The sequence below is a fragment of the Phacochoerus africanus genome, chromosome 8 (genome assembly GCF_016906955.1).
Source record: "Phacochoerus africanus isolate WHEZ1 chromosome 8, ROS_Pafr_v1, whole genome shotgun sequence".
Taxonomy (NCBI): Eukaryota; Metazoa; Chordata; class Mammalia; order Artiodactyla; family Suidae; genus Phacochoerus; species Phacochoerus africanus.
Genome location: NC_062551.1, coordinates 63913852 through 63934400, shown reverse-complemented (window position 1 = coordinate 63934400; position 20549 = coordinate 63913852). Strand labels below are relative to the sequence as shown.

At 64.7% G+C, this 20549-nt stretch overlaps 2 protein-coding genes across 8 annotated transcripts in view; one reads left to right on the top strand and one right to left on the bottom strand.

Moving 5' to 3' along the window:
* Nucleotides 1-20549, top strand: part of MORN1 (MORN repeat containing 1) — a 45066-nt gene that overhangs the window by 21163 nt on the left and 3354 nt on the right. For 3 of the 5 annotated variants that reach the window (XM_047791147.1, XM_047791146.1, XM_047791145.1), the window contains 4 exons: nt 1298-1421; nt 1764-1891; nt 11704-11837; nt 11918-11991. In XM_047791147.1, coding sequence (XP_047647103.1) covers nt 1298-1421; nt 1764-1891; nt 11704-11837; nt 11918-11991 — 460 coding nt within the window. Of the gene's footprint in view, nt 1-1297; nt 1422-1763; nt 1892-6417; nt 6714-11703; nt 11838-11917; nt 11992-12947; nt 13477-20549 lie in introns of those variants that run through there. The other 2 variants (XM_047791148.1, XM_047791149.1) reach the window with 2 other exon arrangements.
* Nucleotides 6790-16236, bottom strand: LOC125133101 (vegetative cell wall protein gp1-like). 3 transcript variants are annotated; one of them, XR_007136415.1, is made up of 3 exons: nt 15706-16236; nt 8554-8773; nt 6790-7979 (listed from the first exon to the last, which is right to left on the bottom strand). XR_007136415.1 is itself a non-coding variant. In XM_047791152.1 (3 exons), the coding sequence occupies exon 1, from the start codon at nt 10143-10145 to the stop codon at nt 8922-8924; it is 1224 nt and encodes a 407-aa protein (XP_047647108.1). In that variant the 5' UTR covers nt 10146-12563; the 3' UTR covers nt 6790-7114; nt 7889-7979; nt 8554-8921. The 3 variants fall into 3 exon arrangements, 2 of the variants coding, with proteins under 2 accessions (XP_047647108.1, XP_047647107.1); XM_047791152.1 differs by lacking the exon at nt 15706-16236 and having other exon boundaries at nt 6790-7114; nt 7889-7979; nt 8554-12563; XM_047791151.1 differs by lacking the exon at nt 15706-16236 and having other exon boundaries at nt 8554-12563.

The following is a 20549-nucleotide window of genomic DNA, read 5'->3' as shown; positions in this document are numbered from 1 at the left end:
TTATGAACTACGCTTTCTTGCCTTCTCCACACGCCTGGGAACCTTTGGGTGCTGAACCTAGTGAATTTTACCTTGGGAGTGAGACACGCCTGTGTCCCTATAAACATTCTTTTTTTTTCCAGCCATGTCTGCAGCATGTGGAAACTCCTGGTCCAGGGATCAAACCCAGACCACAGCAGTGACCTGAGCTGCTGCAGTGACAACACCAGGTCCTTAACCCACTGTGCCAGAAGGGAATAACCCTATAGACATTCTGAGCTTTGCCCTCAGACACAGTTGAGTTAGTTTGATCCTCTCAGGTCTTGGTTTTAGGATTTATTGGGTCTGGAGGAGGGCTTGGTCCAAGCTGCTCCCTCCCCATTACTGAGACCTCTGGCCAGCGGGACCGGCCCAACCTCTGTCCTGTGAGGCCTCAGGCCCTCTGCTCTTCTTCTCCCGCCACCTGTGCACTGACCTGGGGTCCTGTCCTCCCTGCTCCTCTCTCCTGCCCAATCTCTGTCTGCACCAGCTCCGTGCTTTCTCCCGGGCAGAGACCTGGGCAGCTGTGGAGTCCACATGGTCTGTTTCCCATCTTTTAGGGACCACGGTCCTTGCCTGAAGTCTAGGATCTTGAAAAACCAAGGTCTCATTGTATTTCGAGGGCTCTTTTGGTTGCTTCAAGTGGGAGGGCCAGAAACGGAAGCCGACCCCACCGCCGTTGGTCTTGACACGACACTGGGCCCTTCGCTCTCCGAGTCAACCCAGTCCTGACACCTGCCCCGCATGTCTCCTTTTCTAGATCTGCAAACCGGAGGCTGCCCGGGGCCCTCGCTGGCCTTGGTCAGTGCCCGTTGCCTCTGAACCCAAGTGCATTTGACCGGGCCCGTGCTGGGTGCCTGGGGCAGGAGGGTGGGCAAGTGGGACAGAGCCCATCCTCCCGGCCAAGGTGGGAGATGGGTGATGGGCACGAGGAGCAGTCCTTGACGTGTCTGCTCGCCAGCGTCCCCCACAGCCCTGAGCACATAGCCAGGGGAGCCCTGAGGCCAGCCAGCAAGGCGAGGCTGTCCGGAAGCAGGGACAGGCCGGGGCCAGAGGCACAGCGGTGCCCTGCAGCCCAGAACTGGGCTCGACGCTCCCAGGTGGGGCGGACGGCTGGGGAGGAGCAGGAGTGCGGGGGCCTGGCCTGGGGACGTCCTGCCCGGCCGGACGCCCGGCTGCAGATGCGCCTCGTGAAGGCCCAGCAGGGCCGGGGAGATGGGGGGCGGGGGGCGCCAGCCCTCAGCCCTCGGCCCTCGGCAGCCCTGCTCTCCCCGCAAAGGCGAGGACGGCCGGGTTCTGGAGATTTCCGCGGGCGTCAGGTACGTGCAGCTCGCAGCCTATTCGGACGTCAGCTTCTTCAGAGTGGACGACGGCCACATGCGGACCCCTATCCAGACCCCGTTGTGAGTAAGGGTGACCCCGGGTGACACCGTGGGGGGAGGGGTCCCTCCTGGACTCTGAGGAGGAAGGACCGGAACCGCTCCCCCCAGAGCCCCTCCTGCGCTGCCCCCACTCCCGCCAGGACGCTGCGGGCCGTGGGGACGTGACACACTCAGTCCGGCAGAGGCCAAGGGGAAACCAGGCACCATCAGACGTGGGGCCGAGCAGGGAGACCGGGGCTGCCGTGAGACGCCCTCCTCCTGGTCTCAGAGTGGCCGCCTTGGCCCTTTTCCTCCCTGGACCGGCCCCGGGGCCCCACGTCCCCTGCAGCCCCACGTCACCCGCTGGGTGCCCTCCCTCTGCAGCGGGTTCCAGTGCATCCCCTACCCTCTGACCAGCCCCACGTCCGGGGCCCGGGAGCCTGGAGCTGCCCTGGGAGGTGCTGGAGCCGACTCAGCCGTCCCCAAGGAAGACCCCAGCGGCCTGCCCATGAGTGAGTTAACCCAGGGGTCAGAGGGGGAGGCGGGGTCAGAGGTCACGGGGTGACAGCGGTGCCCCAGAGCCGGGGCGGGAGAGGTAACGCTGACTCTGAGAGCAGCGGACGTGGGAGTCCCAGGCCGTCCTGGGAGGCAGCACCAGGCCCGGTCCGGACAGCTCTAAGGGACGGTTACTGCCACCTCCAGGCTCTGGGCCCCATTGGGGGGCGGTCCTGGGCAGCCGCAGCACCTTAACTGTGCTCCACACGCTTACCCCTTGTTGCCGTGAATGCAGAGGGAGCCCTTTTGTTTATCCTGTGATCCGGGCAGCAGGTGCGGCCCCCGGGCCGATGGTCCCCTGAGGTGGCAAGCCCACCAAGGCCACTGCCACCAGGAGGCCTGGGTCAGCCTGGACAGGACACCTGCGTAGTTGCCTTGGCTTTCCTGCTGATTCCACTCCCCCTGGAGCTCGCCGTGGCCGGGTCTCCGTGCGCACTTGGCGCCAGTTCTTCCCAGAGATGCACGGCCCAGGGCCCAGCAGAGCCCGACCCCCAGGCCCGGGCAGGGGAGCACCTGCTTCCTGGAACGTGGGCCCGGCTTCCCACGGTTGTCCTGGGATTTGCCTGGAAGCCGGTGCTGGAGCCCAGGGGTCAGTGTCACCCTCGTCACTGGTGCTCAGGGTTCGTCTGGGGCGAGTGTTCCAAGCCCATGGCTGGTGTCTCGGCGGGGAGCCTTTGAGTTTTGAGGGCAGGGGCCCAGCTGAGCATCTGCAGGGGCCCTCCTGGTCCCCAGGCCCTCGAGGAGGGAGTCACCGCTGTGCCCCACTCTTCTGGGAGGGTCGCTCTGTAATTGGCCTGGGGTCCACGCCAGGCAAATTCATGCCACTTTCCTGGCCCTTTGAAGGGGCCCCGTCCCACAGCCAGCATCAGACCAAGGCCCGGGTCCTGCCCTCGTGGGGCGGGGGGCCCGCTGGTGTAAGGGACCCTTGGTGGCCTGGCCCGAGACCCCCTCTCTGCTCTCACCTTGGTCTGTGGAAGCAAATTTAGCCGCGTCATCAGGGAACGTGCTTGTGTTTCATGTCTAAGCGCCCGCTGGGCGCCAGGCCTTCCCCGGCAGTGATTTCAGAGCTGCCAGGAGGTCTCAGTGGAACCCGCGCCGAACACGAGGGCTGCGTGGGCCGAGTGTGGGCTCGTGGGCTGGACACAGCGTCCTAGGACGCGGGGGTCGCGTGGTAGAAAATTGCCTGTGGGGAGACCGAGCAGAACAGCTTTTGTTTCCAGAAAACCTGCTCATTCCAGCCTCAACCTTCCACATTTTCGCCAAATCCGAGGGCGCTAGGTGCCCCACCAGGTGCATCCAGGGACCCAGAGGGGCTCCGCCGTTTTCTGGCTGAGCCTGCCGGCCTGGTTCCTCTGTGCACCAAGAGAACGTCACGGGGTCTGCCTGGGAGCTGCCCGAGGCCCCTGCCCACCCCTCCGTCCCGCCGCGGGTCTGGTCCCGGAAAGTGCCCCTCTCAGAACCCATGGCTCCCTCGGGGGAGCGGGCTCCCGCCACAGAGTCCTGGTGACATGCCCCCCGCCCCCAGGCCCGAGCCCCTCGGACTTGTTGGCTCAGGGCCACGGACTCGCCGCGCTGTCCGTCCTCGGGGGCACGGTCCAGCCGGCTGCGAGTGGCGCGTGGCGGTGGTCGGCCGTGGGTACGAGAAACCCTAAGATAACAACGGCTTGAACCTGGGGCCTGGAGGCGGCTGCCTCTTTGGGCGAGGAAGGAGGGCCCTGGGGGGCACCCAGGGGGACCTGGGACCCCGGTGCAGAGCAAAGTCCCAAACTGGCCAGAGGGGGACACGGGGCTGGGGGCGGGGATTTTAGTGAAGTGGCTGCGGGGTGAAGAGCTTTCGATTTTAAGCTTTCGGCCTCCCTCGTCCTGAAAGAGAGCAGAGCTGGGCCTTCTAGCACCTCCCACCCCCCGCCGTGGACAGGAAACAAACCAGGAATAAGAGTGAACTTTTGATCCCCCCCACGCTGACCCCAGCATGACCGCCGCCCCTTGGTTCTCGGACCCGCGTCTCCCTTCGGCCAGACCTTCCTGCAGCCCCACGTCTGCCCGGTGCTTCTAGGCGAGGGCCACCAGGGGCATGGAGGGCGGCCCCCGCCGAGTCTGAGGGTACCAGCATCGCTGTGGGTGCTGGGAAGTCCGGGGACCGTCCCCTCGGGGCACCGGCCGCAGCTGGATCCGCACTTGAAGGCCTCCAAAGAGCAGCCCCAAGAGTTTCAGATCGAAAGGTGACTGAGCTCAAGTCCTGAAGTAAATTTGGGCCAGATGATCCCTGCAGCCACTGTCCGGGCGCGAGGGAGGCCCGAGCTGCGGGCTCCTGTGGGTGGGCTTCTCACCCGCCCCCTCTCAGCCGAGAGTCCACACGTGCTGGACAGCTCTCTCTGTCCCGCGGACACCGCGTGCTCACGGGCACCCCCACCCCAGCCCCGGCTCCCCAGCGGACTCGGCCGTGGGGCCCAGAGCCCCTGCTTAGATGGGCTTCTTCCTGGACGGACTGTGTGCTTACGACGAGGTCCGGCTGCTTCTGACGACGAGATTGGCTTCAACGCCATCAATGTTTGCATCTCACATAAAAGTCCAGAGGCGGGGTGACGTCCCTCCTGGTCGCCAGGAGCTCCAGTTTCCGTTCCCTGGTCTGCCATCAGTCCTCTTCTGTGCAGCGCCTCGTGGTCCTGCAGGGTTGCACACACACCAGCCATCGTGCCCCCATTCCAGCCAGCAGGAAAGGGGGAGCCTAAGGAGCAAGGGCCCTTCCCTTCTAAGATGCTTCGTGGGGTGTCACACCCACTCCTGCTCACCCTAACTGGCCAGAACTTGGTCACCTGACCACACCAGGCCACAAGGAGACAAGGAATGGAATTTGCCAGCTAGGACCAGGTCTGTTATCGGAGAAGAATGGAGGATGGGTCTTTGGCACTGACCAGCCATCTGCCAGGCAGTTTGGAAGCCCAAATCTGCAGTGCCATCCTCACACTACCTCACACTACACCAGGCCCTGCTGGGTGCCCAGCCAGTGGGAGACGGTGCCCCCACCTGCCTCTCCCTTTAGGAAGTGCGCTCTGTGTACAACCCTACCCGCCCAGCGGCCTCACCTCCAGCCCCACGACAGGACTGGAGTTTGGGTTTGGTAAATCGGGCTGATGGTGAAGGTACTGACCCTCTTAGAGCCACGGGGTGGTCGTGCCGTGGGGCTACTACAGCTTTAGGAGCTGACGAGGGCGGGCAGCCCACCAAACGGGGCAGGCTGGTGGGGGTGAGTGCTGGGGGTCAGGAGCTTCCCCTGCCCGGCCATGCCCTCCTGGCCTCCTGCCTAGGGGTGTGCACTCACCAATGACAGGCCGGGCCCGGGTGTTGGGGGCTCTCATGCTGGGGTCCTGGGCCGGGGCTCCGTGGGCAAAGAGCTGGGTGCCCGGCCACAGGGTCGGATCCAGCCTTCCTGGCTGGGCGCCTGCAGCTTTGCTCCCAGAGGTGGTACTGGGTGCGGGCGGGGATGAACTGCTGCAGCCTCCCACCCCCACAACACGCCACTGGAGCAACAGCTCGCGGGTTCAGACCTTGGCGCAGTTGGGTTTGGGGGCTGCACTGGGAGTGGAGGGAGGGCGCAGAGCAGAAGCATCACGGCCGTGAGGCTGACCTCACGTTGGAGCAGAGCCCCCGTGGCAGTGTCGTCTTACATTTTAAAGCAATTACCCAGTTTCAACTTGTTCTCAGACTGGAGCTCAGACCACAGAAGCCAGCCCTGCCGCAGGCGCTCAGCTCGCCGGACCCCTCCCCTGTACCCCAGAATTCTCTGGACTGAAGGGAACATGGCCTCTCCTTCTCCATTTTGGAACCTTGGGTGCCTGGACCCTGCACCCAGGGCGGGGGGGGGGGGGCTAAAGCACCCCAGGGTCCCAGCCCAGCCAGCGGCCCCACCCCTCAGCCTCGCACCACCCAGCACCTGCGATGGGGGCTCGGACCTCACCCCCGAGCTGGGGCCGGGTCTCAGAAGCATCTTTCCTCCCACACCGGGCGGCAATTAGGAAACGAAGCCTCTGAAAACCTGGCTTCCAATGATACAAATCAGTAAACGAGGGAAAATGCTTTCTCTTTCCAAAGGCCTAATGTCAGTAATACGTAATTCACAACTCCGTATTTTGTTATTTTGTTGATATGAAATATTTCAGTTTTTTAATTATTTTAACTTTTGAATAGACGATGTGCTTTTTCTTGAGAAGAAAAGACGATTTCATAGACGTGGACGCTTGCCAGATATTCTTCCAAACCCTATTTTGGTGAAATTATAGCATCCAGATTGGAGGAACAAAGCGCATTGATTTTATATTCAAAAATTTTTTTATATTTAGTCTCTTAACCTTTTGTAATTCCCACCCACAGCTTTAAACGGTGGGACCCTTTCATGTGAATTGTTGTCAGCGGGGTGTCTGCCTCACAGCACCCCCCCCCCCCGCCGCCCCCCGTAATTTCAGCCTATTGAATCCTCATGCAGGTGCTGGCAATTGCCAGGAGGACATTGTCAGGCCGGCTGAGCCTGGCGGCAACAGTCCCCGGTAAACAGGATCTGGGGACCTAAAAACGCCACAGCCTCGAGAGAGAAGCCCGGCTCGCTTTTGAAGGCACAGAACCCTCCCCGGAAACGTTTCCTGAACTGTGCTTCTGAGCACCCGTCAGGCGGGATATGGGGAACCACCACCCGCAGCCGAGAGAGGGTCTTCCAAACCCAACCAAGGTGCCCTTTGCCGCCAACCCAGTCTTGCCAATAAAAGTGACAGAACGTGTGGCAGACAACGCCTGGAAATCTCAGCGCCTCTTGGGGCACTAGGACGCTTTAATATTAATTGTCTATGGTTCATTACGGCACAGGAGCATGAAAGAGCCACATCCGTAAAGGGAAGTTGTGCTGTAAACCCCTCACCAAGGAATCACGCCGTCTCGGGGAAGGTCGCAGACAAGCAAAGCTACCGCGCTGCTTCTGGGGCCCCAGTCAGCAGGGCGGTGGGGCCTGACCCCCAGCCGAGGCGAGCACCCCGCCGGCCTCTCCATCCCTCAGCAGGACGCCTGTGTGGCGAGCACCCGCCTCTCCACATGTCCTGCGGCCCCATGGGCACTGCCAGCGCGCAGGCCCCTGGCACTGCCTCCAATACCCCACGCCCTTCCGCCACTGATGGTGGGTTCTTGGCGACCATCTGGTGGGAACCACAGGGTGGAGAGAAAGAAGAAAAGCGGGCCCCCGAGTTCCCAGCAGAGCTGAGGTCAGGCACCGTGGGGAACTGGCACCCCGTGGGCACTGGTGCTGGGCACAAACACGTCCTTAGAAGGGACTGCACCGCAGGGCACCTGGAGGTGCCTCTGGGCAACACGGTGGCAGCCTGGCCTTCTCAGCACCTGGTTGTGGCCTCAGAGACCTGTCCCCAAGGGAGCGCAGGAGAAGCCCCCAGGTGACACGTCCTCTCAGACACACCAGCAGTGAGGACGCCCTGCCAGGTGGGCACGGGTGGGCTCTCCCCATGACCTCAGGGGTCTAGACTGTCTGCTCGCCGGGCCCCAGACACTGAGGACCGCAGGCCAGTGACTGCCTTGCTTCCTGGCTTCCCCCATATCTAGATTCTGATGGGGACCAGGAGGCAGGCTTGGCCTTGGCTGCTGGCAGCTTCCAGCATCTGGCCCCTGCCTGGCCCCTGCTTGGGAACCACCGTTGTCCTGGGGGCGGTGGCGCAGGCCTGGCCCAGGCCCCCTGACTGGAGGGGACAGAGTCAGGACAGGGTGACACACAGGAGGGAGCTGGGCTGGCAGGACGCCCCTATAGGGAGGCGCCAGGGCTACCACGTGTGTGCCTGTGTGAATGCACACATGTGTGAGCGTCCATGCACAGCCAGGTGTAAGTGTGTGCTTGCACCCACTGTCAGGGCCTGGCTTCCCGGGAGCATCACGGGGAAGAGGGCGAGTCCCAGGCCCCCCACCTGCTTCTGGGTTCCTGGCGTCTGGAAGCCTTGGAATCAGCATTTCGTCCTTCGAAAGGCCACTTGCCGGCTAGGTCCCCTCCAGTCCTGCCTGTGCAAAGGAAGGAGGCCAGAGGCAGCCGACTTTAGGGTGAGCCTTCCAGAGGGCCGGAGAGCTCAGAAGGCAAGATGTCCAGCTGTGCCAGGGGACAGCAGCCCGTCCCCACCGGCTCCCACCGGAACCACCTGAGGTTTCACAGAGGCAGCCACGGCCCCAGTCAGGTGAGACTGTGCCTTTCCCGCCTCCTCCAGTCCTGGGCCGTCTCCCAGCATTGAATGCGTCGCGGGCATCGGGCTTGACCCCCAGCTTCAGGGGCAGGAGAGCAGGAATGGGAGGCATGAGGGGTCAGTCACCTGTGGGGCTCAGGGAGCCCTCGGCTCTCATGTCAGACCCTCCAGACTGGACCCCAGGCTGCAGCAGGGCTGTGTGTCCACCGAAACACAGGGGGCGCAGCCCAGAGGGAGCCCTCGCCTGGCACCTAGCTGGCTGGAGAAGGGCCCAAGGGTGCCACCTGGCCATGCGTGGCCTTCAGGCTGCCTCCCCTACCCCGGTCATTTAGACTCACAGCCCCACACGGCCCCCAGTGGCCGCCCAAATGCTCACTGTCCGCGTCTTTCTAACCCACCTGCTCCCTGCTGATGGAGTCTGTCCTGAAGGTGGGCCGTTCTCTTAGGGCCGATGTCATCTCAGGGGCTGGGTTCCCACAAGTGAGCAAACGGCTCTCCTGGAGCTGACTGTCCACCCGGGGGGCGGCTGGGTCCGCAGGAGCCTTGTTTATTCCAGAGGCTTCTTCGTCTCTCGCCTCTGTGTCCTACACAGGTGACTAGGGAGTCTAATTGAGTGGGCTGTAAAAAGATAATTAATCGGCGTTTCCCACCCAGAGAGGTCGGGCTGCCCGCTCTCCCTGGCAGACTCAGCCTCCGCCCCCTGGAGGCAGCCCTGTGACCTTTATCTTGCTGATAAAGCCATAGCTGTCATTCAAGTCGACAGAACTCACTGCCAGAGCTGGAGTTGGGCATGGTGTTTGCAGGGCCCCCTGGCTTGGCTGGCCGGGCAGGGGGGCCCAGAAACGGGGCCCCAGGGCCCTGGAGGCCAGGGCAGGACCCACGCCAGGGAACGTGGTCCCCACGAGGGGCTGGGGAGTGTCTTTCTCCCTAGCAGCATCCTTGGGGCCCATGGAGCCCAGATTTGGGGCTGATGGCACCTCAGGGGCTCTGATGCACCTTGGAGTGGCTGTGGGCCTGCCCCCAGGAGCGGCGCTGGGGGGCCGTGCCGTGGCCTCACCGTGTGCCCAGCGGTGTCTCTGCAACTGAGCATGTTGTGAGAAAGCGGCACCCGCCTTTTGTGTGGTTGGTTTGGCCGCTCGGGACCAGGCTTGCCACAAGGCGACGGTGAGAAAGCCCTGCGGCAACATCCTGGGAAAGTAGGGGAGCGGAGGCCGCCGAGCGTCCAGAAAGTGCGGTCTGGCTCGGCCGAGGGAGGACAGGGCCCGCTCGTGCTGAGGCTGCAAGCCATTGGATTTCGATCCGGATTGTGGGTCCATGTGCTGGAGCGGGAGGGGCGGATGGACGGCCAGAGCTGGAACCAGCAAGCAGGGCTGTGGCCTGGACCCCGAGACGGTGGCCATGGGGCTGCCAGCAAGGACAAGGACCAAAGGGGCATGGGAAGGCCAGTATCAGGCGGGAGAGAGGGTCTCGCCCAGGTTCCTGGCCGAGTAACCTGTGGATGGTGGGGCCTTTCACCAAGATGGGCGCCGAGTGGCAGGAGGGCAGGAATCGGGCTTGGAGACGAAGAGGAAGCAGTCAGGTGCCCAGCACAGGCAGCACACACTTGCGGGATGGGTGCCCTCGTCAGCAACAGCACCCTCGGCCTCCTGTGCCCATGCCGGCCTGATTCCAGAGGCTGCCCTGCCGCCCGCCCTCCTTGCCTCTTTGTGGGAGCCATCCCTCGGGATTGGATGCGCTTCCAGGTCCCGGGCCAGGGTCCAAATGCACTAGAGGGTTCCCTCCCAGTACTCAGAGCTGCCTTCGGGGTTTGCAGCCAGAAGGGCCCTGGAGCCCTCTGCTCTGTCCCTGGATGGTGGACGGCCCCCCTCGTGGCTGAGACGGGGAGGCAGTCCTGAGCCACCCGGGGTTTTCTGCATCCTTGCCCCACGCAGTCCGCCTGCTGGGTCTCACAACGTGAGTGCCTCCGGGAGCCGTGGCTCTCACTCCGCATCCGAGCCTCGGTCCATTGTCATCCACGTGGCAATCAGGGCAGACCCTGTGCTGCAGGGCAGCCTGGTCTCCCGGAGAACCTCCTGCAGGGGCTGGACGCCCCCAACGGTCAGGAGGACCGGCCTCTGCAGACGGCCCGTCGGCACGTGGCAGAGGCGACAAGCGCTGTTGCGTCCCTGCCGCGTCCCCAGCCTGGCCACGGCGCCTGTGGGCACAGGCCCGAGGCGGCTGCTCCGACTGGGGGCCGCTGTGGCACAGTCACCTTGGCAGAGGGCTGTCAGGACAGGGCTGGAGGCCTTTATAAAGGAGTCAGGCCGTGAGCTCCTCTCGCAGCTGCGTGGAAACCGGCGGCGCGTTAACAAGCGGAAATTATGCCTCCAGCAGCGGTTCCCCTTTGCTGCCCAGGACGCAAAGTGCGAGGCAGCAAAAGAAACGTGAGAAGGGCATTCGCTGGGGACGTCCTTGCAGACGGAGACTTTGCTTTTTATCGCGGCCCTAATGACGCGATTAAGACACCTCTGAGAAAAATAACTCGCCGCCCGTAACTTGAAGGTGCCATGGGGCCATCTCCCCCTCTCCCTGCAGAAGCTGGGCTCCAGGGAGGGGGGTTAATGCGGCTGCTCAGGGCTCCCCCGGGACCCGGGTGAGAGATGCCCCTCCACTCACCCAGAGCCCCCCATCCACCGGGGACCCCCCACCCACCAAGGGGGCCGCCCTGCAGGCTCGGCTGGGAGGGCCTTCAGCCGCCTCCCTGAGGCTTGGCCGCTTCTCCTTGTGACTGCTCCCCACTGCAGGGGGCGGGCAGGGACCCTCGGGGCAGAAGGCCCAGGAGCCCAGCTGCCAAAGGACAGTGGGCATGACATGCTTATATTTGGGAGGGTCCCGGGTGCCTGGGGGCAGAGCCCCTCCAGGTTCGGTGTGGGCCCTTGGTTCAGAAGAGGCAGGGAGGGGGTGGCTGGGCTGCGAGTGGGATGGGCAGGCATCCCAGTGGGGTGCCCACTGCAGGGAGTTTCGGGGTCTCCTGGGGTGTTGCCTCCATGGGGACTGCTGGCTGCAGGTTCTTCCGTGCGTGTCACTGAAGAGCCCCGTGTCGCCTGCACACACGTAGCCGTCGTCAAGTAGTCTGTTCCCACTGGTCAGAAGAGAGCATTGGGCTCTGGCCGAGCACAAGGCCTCCGACCTGCAGCCTGCGCAGTCCTGCCCCAGACACCCAGGGCCTCGGCCAGCAGGGCTTTGTGGCAAGAGCGTCACCTGCCAGGCCCGGAGCTGGCCCCAGGCAAAGGGGCACTAGGGGCGGTGGAGCCCAGAGCACACCCGCCACAGAGCCTGCTCTGTGCGCACCTGCCTCGGCCCACACGTGGACATGGCATGTGGCCCAGATGCTGGCCCCGGGGCCAGGATCCCCCGCCCCCTGAGACCCACATGACCGTCCGTGTCGCGACCACCTCGGCCACACAGGCACTTCAGAGAGGCCACGGGGAAGGTTCTCTCCCGTCTTTGCCTCCAACACTTGGAGGCCTTTCCGCTCTTCGTTCTTCTGAGAACCTCCTTTCCTTCAGCCAGGACGCGGGCGGCCCGCTGCCCTGAGGCCTGTCAGCGAGTGGAGCAAGGCTGTGCCCAGTTCTCTGATGTCCGCCTCGGGCCCCCTCCGCCCGGGTACCACCCCATCCTCTTCCTGGACAGCCCCCTCGAGGTACGGAAGGAGAGCCCAACGTGGGGGTGCCAGCCATGGAGCACGACAGAGCCCCTCTGACGGCCCCACTGCTCCTACAGGGCGGGGGCAGACCCGGCAGCCCGGAGCCCATGAGGACGGCACCCACAGCGCAGGACCCGCCCGGAGGCAGCAGGTAGGCCAGGGCACCTCTCACGGGCTTGGGGCTCGGTTGGGCCGCTTATCCGCTGGGCCCCTCTCCGCTCACCTGCCCCGACTCCTCTGGGGCCTGGGACGGCACAGACACCGTGAGCAAGGCTTGGCCTGCCCGGGACTGCACACACTTCCTGAACCCAGGGCCTCGCCTGGGATGGGGCAGCGCGAGTGGAGCCCACTCCTGCCCCGTGGCTGTCCTACTCGGGGACAAGGCAGATAGGGTGGAGCCGCCACAGGGGCCTGCGGGACCCTCGGGCATGTAGACAGAGGTTGGGGCCCCACGGGGCAGGCACCACAGCCTGATGCTTTGTCTCTGCGCATCTCACACTGGCTCAGGCCGCTGTGGGCCGCCACACCCCTGGGGCTGCAACCAGCCTGTCCTGCAGAAGAGACAGCAGCTGGTCTGGGCCAGGTTCAGGCTTCTGTCTGCCAGTGGTCAGGGCTGGTGCGTGGTCCCGTGGGCAGGTGAGGGCACACAGGGACTTGCTCCTCCAGCCCCGACCCTGCCCTGCGGGCAGAAGCCTGGATTCCAGAGAACTTTCCAGGGAGAATCTCCTACCCCCAACCCCCGCCGAGCCACGCAGCCCCAGAGGCTCAGGTGGGACTGACCCCCGCCTCCCCCTAGACCCCAAGCTCCGGGGAGCCCTCAGCCCAGGGCCGGCCCCTCCTGAGGCCACCCGAGGCCTCCTTTGCAGATAGAACCTGTGGGGTGTGGCCAAGTGGAGCCAACTTGGGCCAGAAGCAGGATGTGCTGGCAACTTGGCCGTGGACTCCAAGAAAAAAATCACGGCTTTTGAAAGACAGGCTGGGTGAGGCAGGAGGACATGGCCGCTCAAGTGAAAGAGAAGGGCCTCAGCCAGGGCGGGGTGCCAGGCCCTCCAAGATGCCCACCTGCCACCAAAGCCCGGCCTCCGACCTGAGCGTGAGGCCCATCAGCCCACAGGAGCCAAGGTCGGCGTGCCGTGGACACCTCTCGATGCCAGCTCAGGGCACACGTTGAAATAGCCACGTGAAAGAGCAGAGAGGCCTGTGAGCACAGACGGAGCAACAAAACTCTAGGAAAACGAGAAACACGGAGTGGGCAGAGGGCCCGCGGAGCCGTCCTGAGCTGCTGTGGCCGCCGACGCTCCCTGCAGTTAGCTTGCTCTCAGCTGGTGCCAGTGGGCGTGGGACGGACTGGGACGACGGAGGCTGGCGCGGCGTCGGCAGGCTGACAGGCCTTTCCTACTTGCAAGGTGGAGCTGGGATGTGCCGTTTCCAGGGGGAGGTGCCCTCCTTCTGCATTGTTCTGAGTCACGGTTTGTGCATTAAATATGAAGCTCACTTTACACAATAACCAGAGTACAGACTCAAAAGAAAAAGAGGCAAGACCCTATGAAACACGGAGACCCCACGTTGGCCCCGTGTCTTGATCTGGGCGGCGGGCGTGAGAGCCAGCGGCTGGGGCACCCGAGGCGAATGCCCGGGACACGCACAGAGCAAACGCTCAGGGCCAGAGCCCTGCGTGATTTTGTAACCGTGGGACTCGCAGCTGACGCTGGCGTGGAGACGTCTATTTCTGCACAAAGAAGCCTCGCCCTGCCTGGTGCGCAGCCAGCCCATCCCCCGCGGCTCTGCCCAGAGCGTCCAAGCTCCTGGAGTTAAGTGTCCTCTCTGGGGGGGTGGGGGGCACCGTCCCGGGAAGGGCCTATCCTCCCCAGGGGTCCCATCTGAGCTGGTTCGCCGCATACAGAGATGTTTTACTGTGAACTCTCCTGCCGCTCGTGGGCCACCCGCTCCCCAGCCGGGCGTGGAGGGCGGGGCCAGTACCCAGGGCTCCCCCCCAGGCCTGGCGCTGCCGCGGGTGACATGGGCCAGGCCGCCATGCAAACCCTGGGGGCGCCACAGTGCCGGAGCCCACCTTCCTGGCCCCCCGCCAGGCTCTTGCAGCCCTGAGAGCCGTTGCCTCCTGGGACCCCAGAGCCCCCACAGCCCAGACGCCCTGCGTGGATGCAGCACTGGCCTCCAGATGTCCTGCAACCCCAGGGGCACTGCCCCCTCAGTCTTGTGTGGTCCCAGCCCCCATCAGGGGACAGCGTGGGGAGCCTGCCCCAGGCACCCCGCACCTCCTGCAGGGCCGTGCGATGTGGGCCCTACTGACAGCCTCACTGCTTCCTTGGGCTCTTCTGGGCCTCCAGGCCCTGCCCCAGTGTCCAAACCTGGCTCTTGACCCAAAAAGCCCACCTTTCAGATTTCTACAAAAATCGTCTTTTCTGGCAGCCAGGCTCTGGAAATCAGAAGCACCTGGGCTTTCAGCAGCCACATCGGGTTTGCGTTAAGAATCCTCGGGAAGTTCTAAACCTGGGGTTCCCGCTACACCCACCCCCTCCATGTGGCCAGGGGCAGGGCCGACCCTAAAGGGGCAAAGGTTCCGCCCTTCCTGCCACCCTGCCCGTCCCCACACCCACCCCGCGGCCGGGCCCCTGCTGGGACTCGGGTTTGAGAATGGTGGACCTGTCGGCCTGGGGCCTGGGCAGAGAAGGGGCGTGTGGGCCCCGCGGCAGGTCCTCAGGGACCCTCAGTGCCAGCCCCCAGCCCCACCCAACACACCCGTCTCCTGATCGGCCACCACGTTGTTATCTCATAGGTGCCTGTGTTTCCCAGGAGGCCCCACAGGCTGCGGCCACCTTCTCTGGGACCCACTTTCTGTAACGGCGGCGGGGGGGCCTGCAGGCCTGACCCAGCGTGTCTCCCCCAGGCTGGCTCAGCCAGACGCAGAGACCACAGGGCCAGTCCCCGTCTGGCGAGGCCAGCCCCGCCCTGGGTCCCTCTGAGTTCTGCTCTGGTCTGTTAAAGTCCGCCTCCCATTTCTACCGTGAGCTGGGGGGGCTGGGGGTGGCGGAGGCAGAGGCTGGGGGTCTGCATGGGGCCCCCGTGGGCCTTACCCTGTGGCAACCACGGGGGCCCAGGTCAGGGGTCACTGCTGGTCCAGCTGGAGGCTGGCCGAGACCCGCCAGGGCCCCCAGACCCAGGCTCTCCCTGCCCCGTCTTCCCTCCCGGGTGGGGGTTCTCTGTCTCGGCCGCGTCTGAAGATGCCCATACTGACAGAGCTGGTTACGAACTGCCACCACCGCCTCCTGCATCCCGGCCTCGGGCCGACGGGCAAGCACTTGCCCGCAGACCAGGCTCCCCCAGCATTATCAGTTTTTGTTGGAGGGCGATGGGGTGTGTGGAGCCCTGGCGGGTGCGGGGGGTGCAGCCAAACCCTCGCCCTGACAGCAAGTGATGCTGGAAACGCTTTCTGTGTCCCCGGAACTCCTTCCTAGCAGCTTGAGTTTGGGGCCATCAGACAGGGGCGACTGTGGCACCCGACACCCGGCCGTGACTGTGGGGCCACCGGGCTGGCGTGTGGGTTTAGCCTTTGGATCAGGCCCCAAGGCCCAGGAAGGGTGGAAAAAGCAGCTGGATTCGTGGGGCTGCCAGCCCGCTGGGGACCCGAGGGGGGACCAGGAGCTCTGGTGCCTGGGGAGGAGGCCCCACGTCGCCCGGGTGGCCCGTCCCTGCCCGGGCCTGTGTCTGCCCATCAGTGTCCCATCCATCCCTTACAATAGACGGGGGAAAGGTGGCTCCCTGCCCACAAGGGCCGGCCCCACTTCAGGGCTGCGCAGGACTTCATGTCACTAACACGGGGGCGCCCTCGGGAGGAACCCCTTACCGCGTGCCACATGTTCAGGCTTCATTTGGCCGTGTCTCCTTGGATTGAGAAACTCTACCCTCGTGCTCCTGAAACAGGCCTTTCAGTGAAGAGAAGACATCCTGCAAGGCGGTCCGGCCCTTCCCAGAGCGCAGCAGCAGCCCCCCAGGCTCTGGCCCTCTGCAGAAACAGCCTCGAGTGTCTGTCCCTGGGGGGGCCCTCACTGCGCAGACCCCACCCCGCAGAGGGAGTGAGGCAGGGCACCCACAAGGCCGGACCTCCATCCCGAGGGCCCCGCGTGCGAATGACCTGGAGGGGCTGAGTCCTGGGGTTGCAGAAGGGGTGTGGCCGCCTGGACGCTCCCTGGCAGCCCCTGGCTCTTCCCAGCGGTCACCCTCGCGGCGTCCTCGCGTCTCAAAGTCTGGTTCCCGAGTGGCTGCCCCGCCACAGACAGGGGAGGCTGCCCTGACTGCCTGTCCGGGGTCGGGGTCCGGGCAGGGGATGCGTGGAGGGGGCGCCGCTCTGCGCCAACCGGACCCAGGAAGGCGGGCGGGCGGCCATGCATGCGGCGCTGCTGTCCTGGGAGAGCGCGGGCTCCGCCGCGGGCCTCACTGCATTCCTGTGGAGACATTCCTGGCATATTACGGAATTTCACAACATGACACAGAGCCCTGTCGGTTCCTGGGTGACGTGGGGCTGTGTCAGCTGCAGAACGCGGGCTTCGCTCCGCAGCCATGGCCGCGCGCTTGCCCAGCCACGAAGGAGCGTCCCGTCGTGGTGGGGGCCTGTGCCCTGGCTGCCTCTTCCCCAGGGACCCCAAGTGCACCTTCGTGATGGAAGAGGCAGCCACCCGCAGCCCCGTCGGCCCAGGGCCAGGCAGAGGTCCACTCCCCACCTGGCCCCTAACTGCTCCCTGGTGGCTCCGCGGACCCACCAGCCGGAGCCGGACACAACGGCCAGAGCCCCTCCCCCGCTCGCTCGGAGAAAAATGGGTTTAATTAAGACTTCCGCAATTAGTCATTGCATCAGTCACCAGGCCAACACAGATGGAGACAATTCATTTTCTACCTGATCAGACAGCTGATGCTCCATGAGCCCCACCTCCACTCAGGGTCGCGGCGGCCGCACGTGGAAGACAGGCTTCGTGCCCTCGAAAGAATGTCCCCCAGCCTGCATCCCAGGGTCTCCCCCTGCCTGCCACCCCCCGCCTCGTCTGCATTGTCCGGGACAGCCCTGGGGGTGGGGTACAGTCCTGGGAGCCCACCCTGGACAGCCCCACTGGCCCCAGGGATGCCCTGGGCAGGAGCCGCCAAGGCCAGCGGGTCCCGTCTGAGTGCGGCCCCAGCCCTGCTGCACCGGGGTCAGTCAGGGACCCCATGAAGGAGGATCTCCCTGGCTGCGGGCTGGGGTCGGGCTCCGAGCTGGGCTCCGCCAGCAGCAGCTCCCCTGGGCCCCCATGGTAGGGTCCCTACCCGGGACCCCCAGGCCTCCTGGCCGCACCTGGTTGCCTCTGGGGACCAATTCTGGTCCCCCCCCCCCCGACTCTGTGTCCCACACAGGGCTCAGCCCATGGGGCCGCGGACAAATGCTTCAGAACTGCATCTGAAGCAGCCTCAAGAATCCCCACGGAGGACCGGGATGAAGCCCATGTCCCCCACCCCCAGCACTGGAAGCTCCTCCAGGTGGGCGATCGTGGAAAACCAGAGAAACGGGACATTCTGCTCTTTTTAGAAACTTCCAAAGACAGAGGCGTGCGCTTGTCTTGTCGGGGCAGGAATAACAAACCGGAGCAGGTGTGGGGGGGAACAGCTGGGCCAGGATCCCCCCCAGGGCAGGGCTGTTTCCCGCCTGATACAGCAGATGGAGAGGCTGGAGGCCAGGCGGGCCTTAACCCTCCACATGCCGGCGGCCAGCGACCAGCAGAGCACCACTCTCGATGGCCCCCCGGGCAAGGGGTCCCTCAGCAGGCAGGCAGACACCCCCACACAGAAAACGCCCCGCAGGCTTCTCAGGGCCTGGAGCTGACTGCACAGCGGTGCCTGGTGGGGCTGAGGAGCCTCCACAGACATGGGCCGCGCTGTCTGGGAGAGGGGCCGGGCTGGGCCTGCGCCTGTCACTCCAGAGGCTCAGGGTCCCAGGGAGGTGACGACATTCTCCGGCCTGGCCCCAAATCCGGACGAGCCACGACGCTGTGGTCAGCGACGTCTAATTTGAGAACTTTCCTGTGTTTTCTCTGTGGGGCCACAGGCGCCTGGGGCCCAGCTCCTCACGGGCTGCAGAGCCTCTGTGTCCAGCTTCCCCGACGGGTCTGGACTGGCGCTTGGCTCAGCCCCCTAAACTGGCTCCTCCCGTGGGTGCTGGTGGTCCTGCGTGATGTCTCCCCCCCGCCCCCAGGATCCCAGGCCTTGACCTGGACTGCCAGGGGCTCTCCTAGGCCCAGGCCTCGGGAGGGCGTCCCATCCCCTCACAGGAGGTCCGCCCCATGCAGACGGGCTCCCCCCCAGATCAGGTCTCAAGGGTCCACACTGCATGCTGTGCCCATGTATCCACTTCAGAGATTGGAAAACCAACGGCCACAAGGGTCAGGCCCGTACCCCCAGCACCCTCCCCCATGGGTCTGTGGCTGGGGCTGAACAGGCCCGGGTCATGTGGGCTGCAAGAGACACCGTCACTCCAGAACAAGGACCCCTTTCTCTGCCCCCAGGGTGCGTCTGGCCACAGGGGCCCGACACCCGCCCCGTACGCCCTCTGCTCAGCTGCCCGAGGGAAGAATGGGGCATGTACAGATGCCCTGCCCTCCAGGGCCTGGCCGACCAGCCTCAGCTTCCTGTCCGCCGTGGCCCTTTTCTCGGCTCTGCCCATCAGATCGCCTGTCCTGGGCTGTGAGGAAAAGCCACTGAGAAGCCACAGGCCCCAGAGCTTGTCTGTGGCCCCCAGGCCTCGCTGACCGCTCTGCTTGGGGTCAGACGTGTTCATGGTCATTTCAGTGGACAAAGTCCAGGGCGGGTTCTTGGGGGCTTGTGACCCCAGTGCAGCCCTGTGACACAGCAGCTCTGGCAGGATGCTCTTCGGGGCCCCTCCAGAAAGGAACGGCACGGCTGCCGGTGCCGAGGGGACCTGGGCAGGTGAGCGCCTCGCAGGAGACCCAGCTTGACCGGGTATCCCGCTGTGTCAGGCAGAAGGCAGGCCCCTGGGCCTCACGGGGGAATGGGGAACCCCATGGGCGCTTCGCCAGTCATAGGCCTCACCTCACAGGGCACATCCGTCGGGGCAGGTGCCCTCGGGCACTCCCACCAGGGAGCCCCACCCTGGGGATGGCCCCCGACAGAGGAGCTGAGCTCTGGACACCAGGCATCCGCTGGGTCCATAGAGGCGGGTAACAGGCTTCCGCTTCCAGCCAAGATGCAGTGAGAGGCCAGGATTTGCCCTCCCACAAGTAAACAAGACGAGATGGACGAGACGCGGGAAGGGGACGAGATCCAAGACGGGAACACAGTGGTGAGCCCTGGGACCACTCTCACCGCCTCAGGAGAGCCCGGCTGCAGCGAGAAGGGGACTCAGGCAGGTTCAGGGGTGCCTAGGGGGGAGACGCGGAGCCGGGAGTCCTGGAGAGCAAAGGACGGAGCCCCGGAGACGAGAGCGCCCAGAGTCCGCAGAGTCCAGGTCGGCATGTGCCTGGGAGGCGAACAAGACCAAGGGAAGCCCGTCCAGAGCTCCCACGGGCGGGAAAGGCGCTCTGGCCCACGGCCAGGCGGGAAGACCTCCGAGTCCGTGGGCATCGGTAGTTCTCGCAAGGGTCCTGCCTTAGCAGTGTGGTGTCATTAACCTTCCCCCCCAAAAAAAAACCTTCAAACCAAGACCCAAAAGGATCACACCGTCTCTAAGCAGCGCAACAGCACGGAGGACCCTTCGAGAACAGAAAACATCCAGCACCAAGAAGGTAAAAGCCACACTGAAGGCATCTGGTCCAAGGCCCCCGGGCACCGAGCGTGCAAGGCTTACGCGGCCAGAGGCGGGAAAGCCGGTCAGTCACAACGGCCACTGAAGGGCCCAGTGAGAGCCTTCAAGACCGGCGGTAACCGGACCGAACGAGCCAAGGTATGAAAAGGCTGAATCGAACGTTGGGAGACGAGGCCGCGAGGCCGCGAGGCGGGCGGCGGGGATTTGGAGACGCGGCCGAGGAGAGCGAAGTGGAGAGAAAGGCCCAGATGGGACACAGGGGGCAGCGCGTGCCCAGTAACCCGCCAGGCGGGTTGAGGATACAGCTTTGCCTCCGCAGCAGCTCGGGTTGCTGTCGCCATGCACAGGTTCGATCCCTGGCCCAGGATCCCACGTGCCGCGGGCACAGCCAGGAATAAATCATTTAAAAGAAGAAATACTTAGCCGGGGAGATGACTCCAAGGGGCCAGACATGCCCCAAGGCGGAAGCTGCAGGGGGTGGTGGAGGCGCAGATGGAGACGCCATTGAAGAAAGTGGCCAACAGCGCCTCAAATCTGATGACAACCATAAACCCACAGATCCCAGAAACTCAAGAGCCCCAAGCCCAGGCAGCCTGGAGGCAGGCAGCTCGGGGTGGGGGGCAGGACCCACCAAGGGGCGCGCCCGGCCCTCACGCCTCCCCAGCGGCCTCCACCCCAGCCTTGTCACCAGTGGCCCCGGGCGGGCTTCCCTGCTGACCTGGGCTCCGGGGGGCTGGGGGGCTGATCCCGGGGCTGGGCGCACAGCTGGTGCCCAGTGCCCCTTTCCGAGCTCCCTCAGGACCCCCGCCTCGCACCGCCCAGTCCCCTCACGGCCAGGCCCCGCACCCGGCGGCTCCTCGGCCCCTCTGGCGGCTCCTTCCTGGCTCTGCCAGTTTTCCCGAAGC

What these genes read in the sequence shown, in the direction of transcription:
- LOC125133101 (XM_047791151.1), bottom strand. Translation starts at nt 10,145, where the DNA reads ATGCGGAGTGAGAGCCACGGCTCCCGGAGGCACTCACGTTGTGAGACC.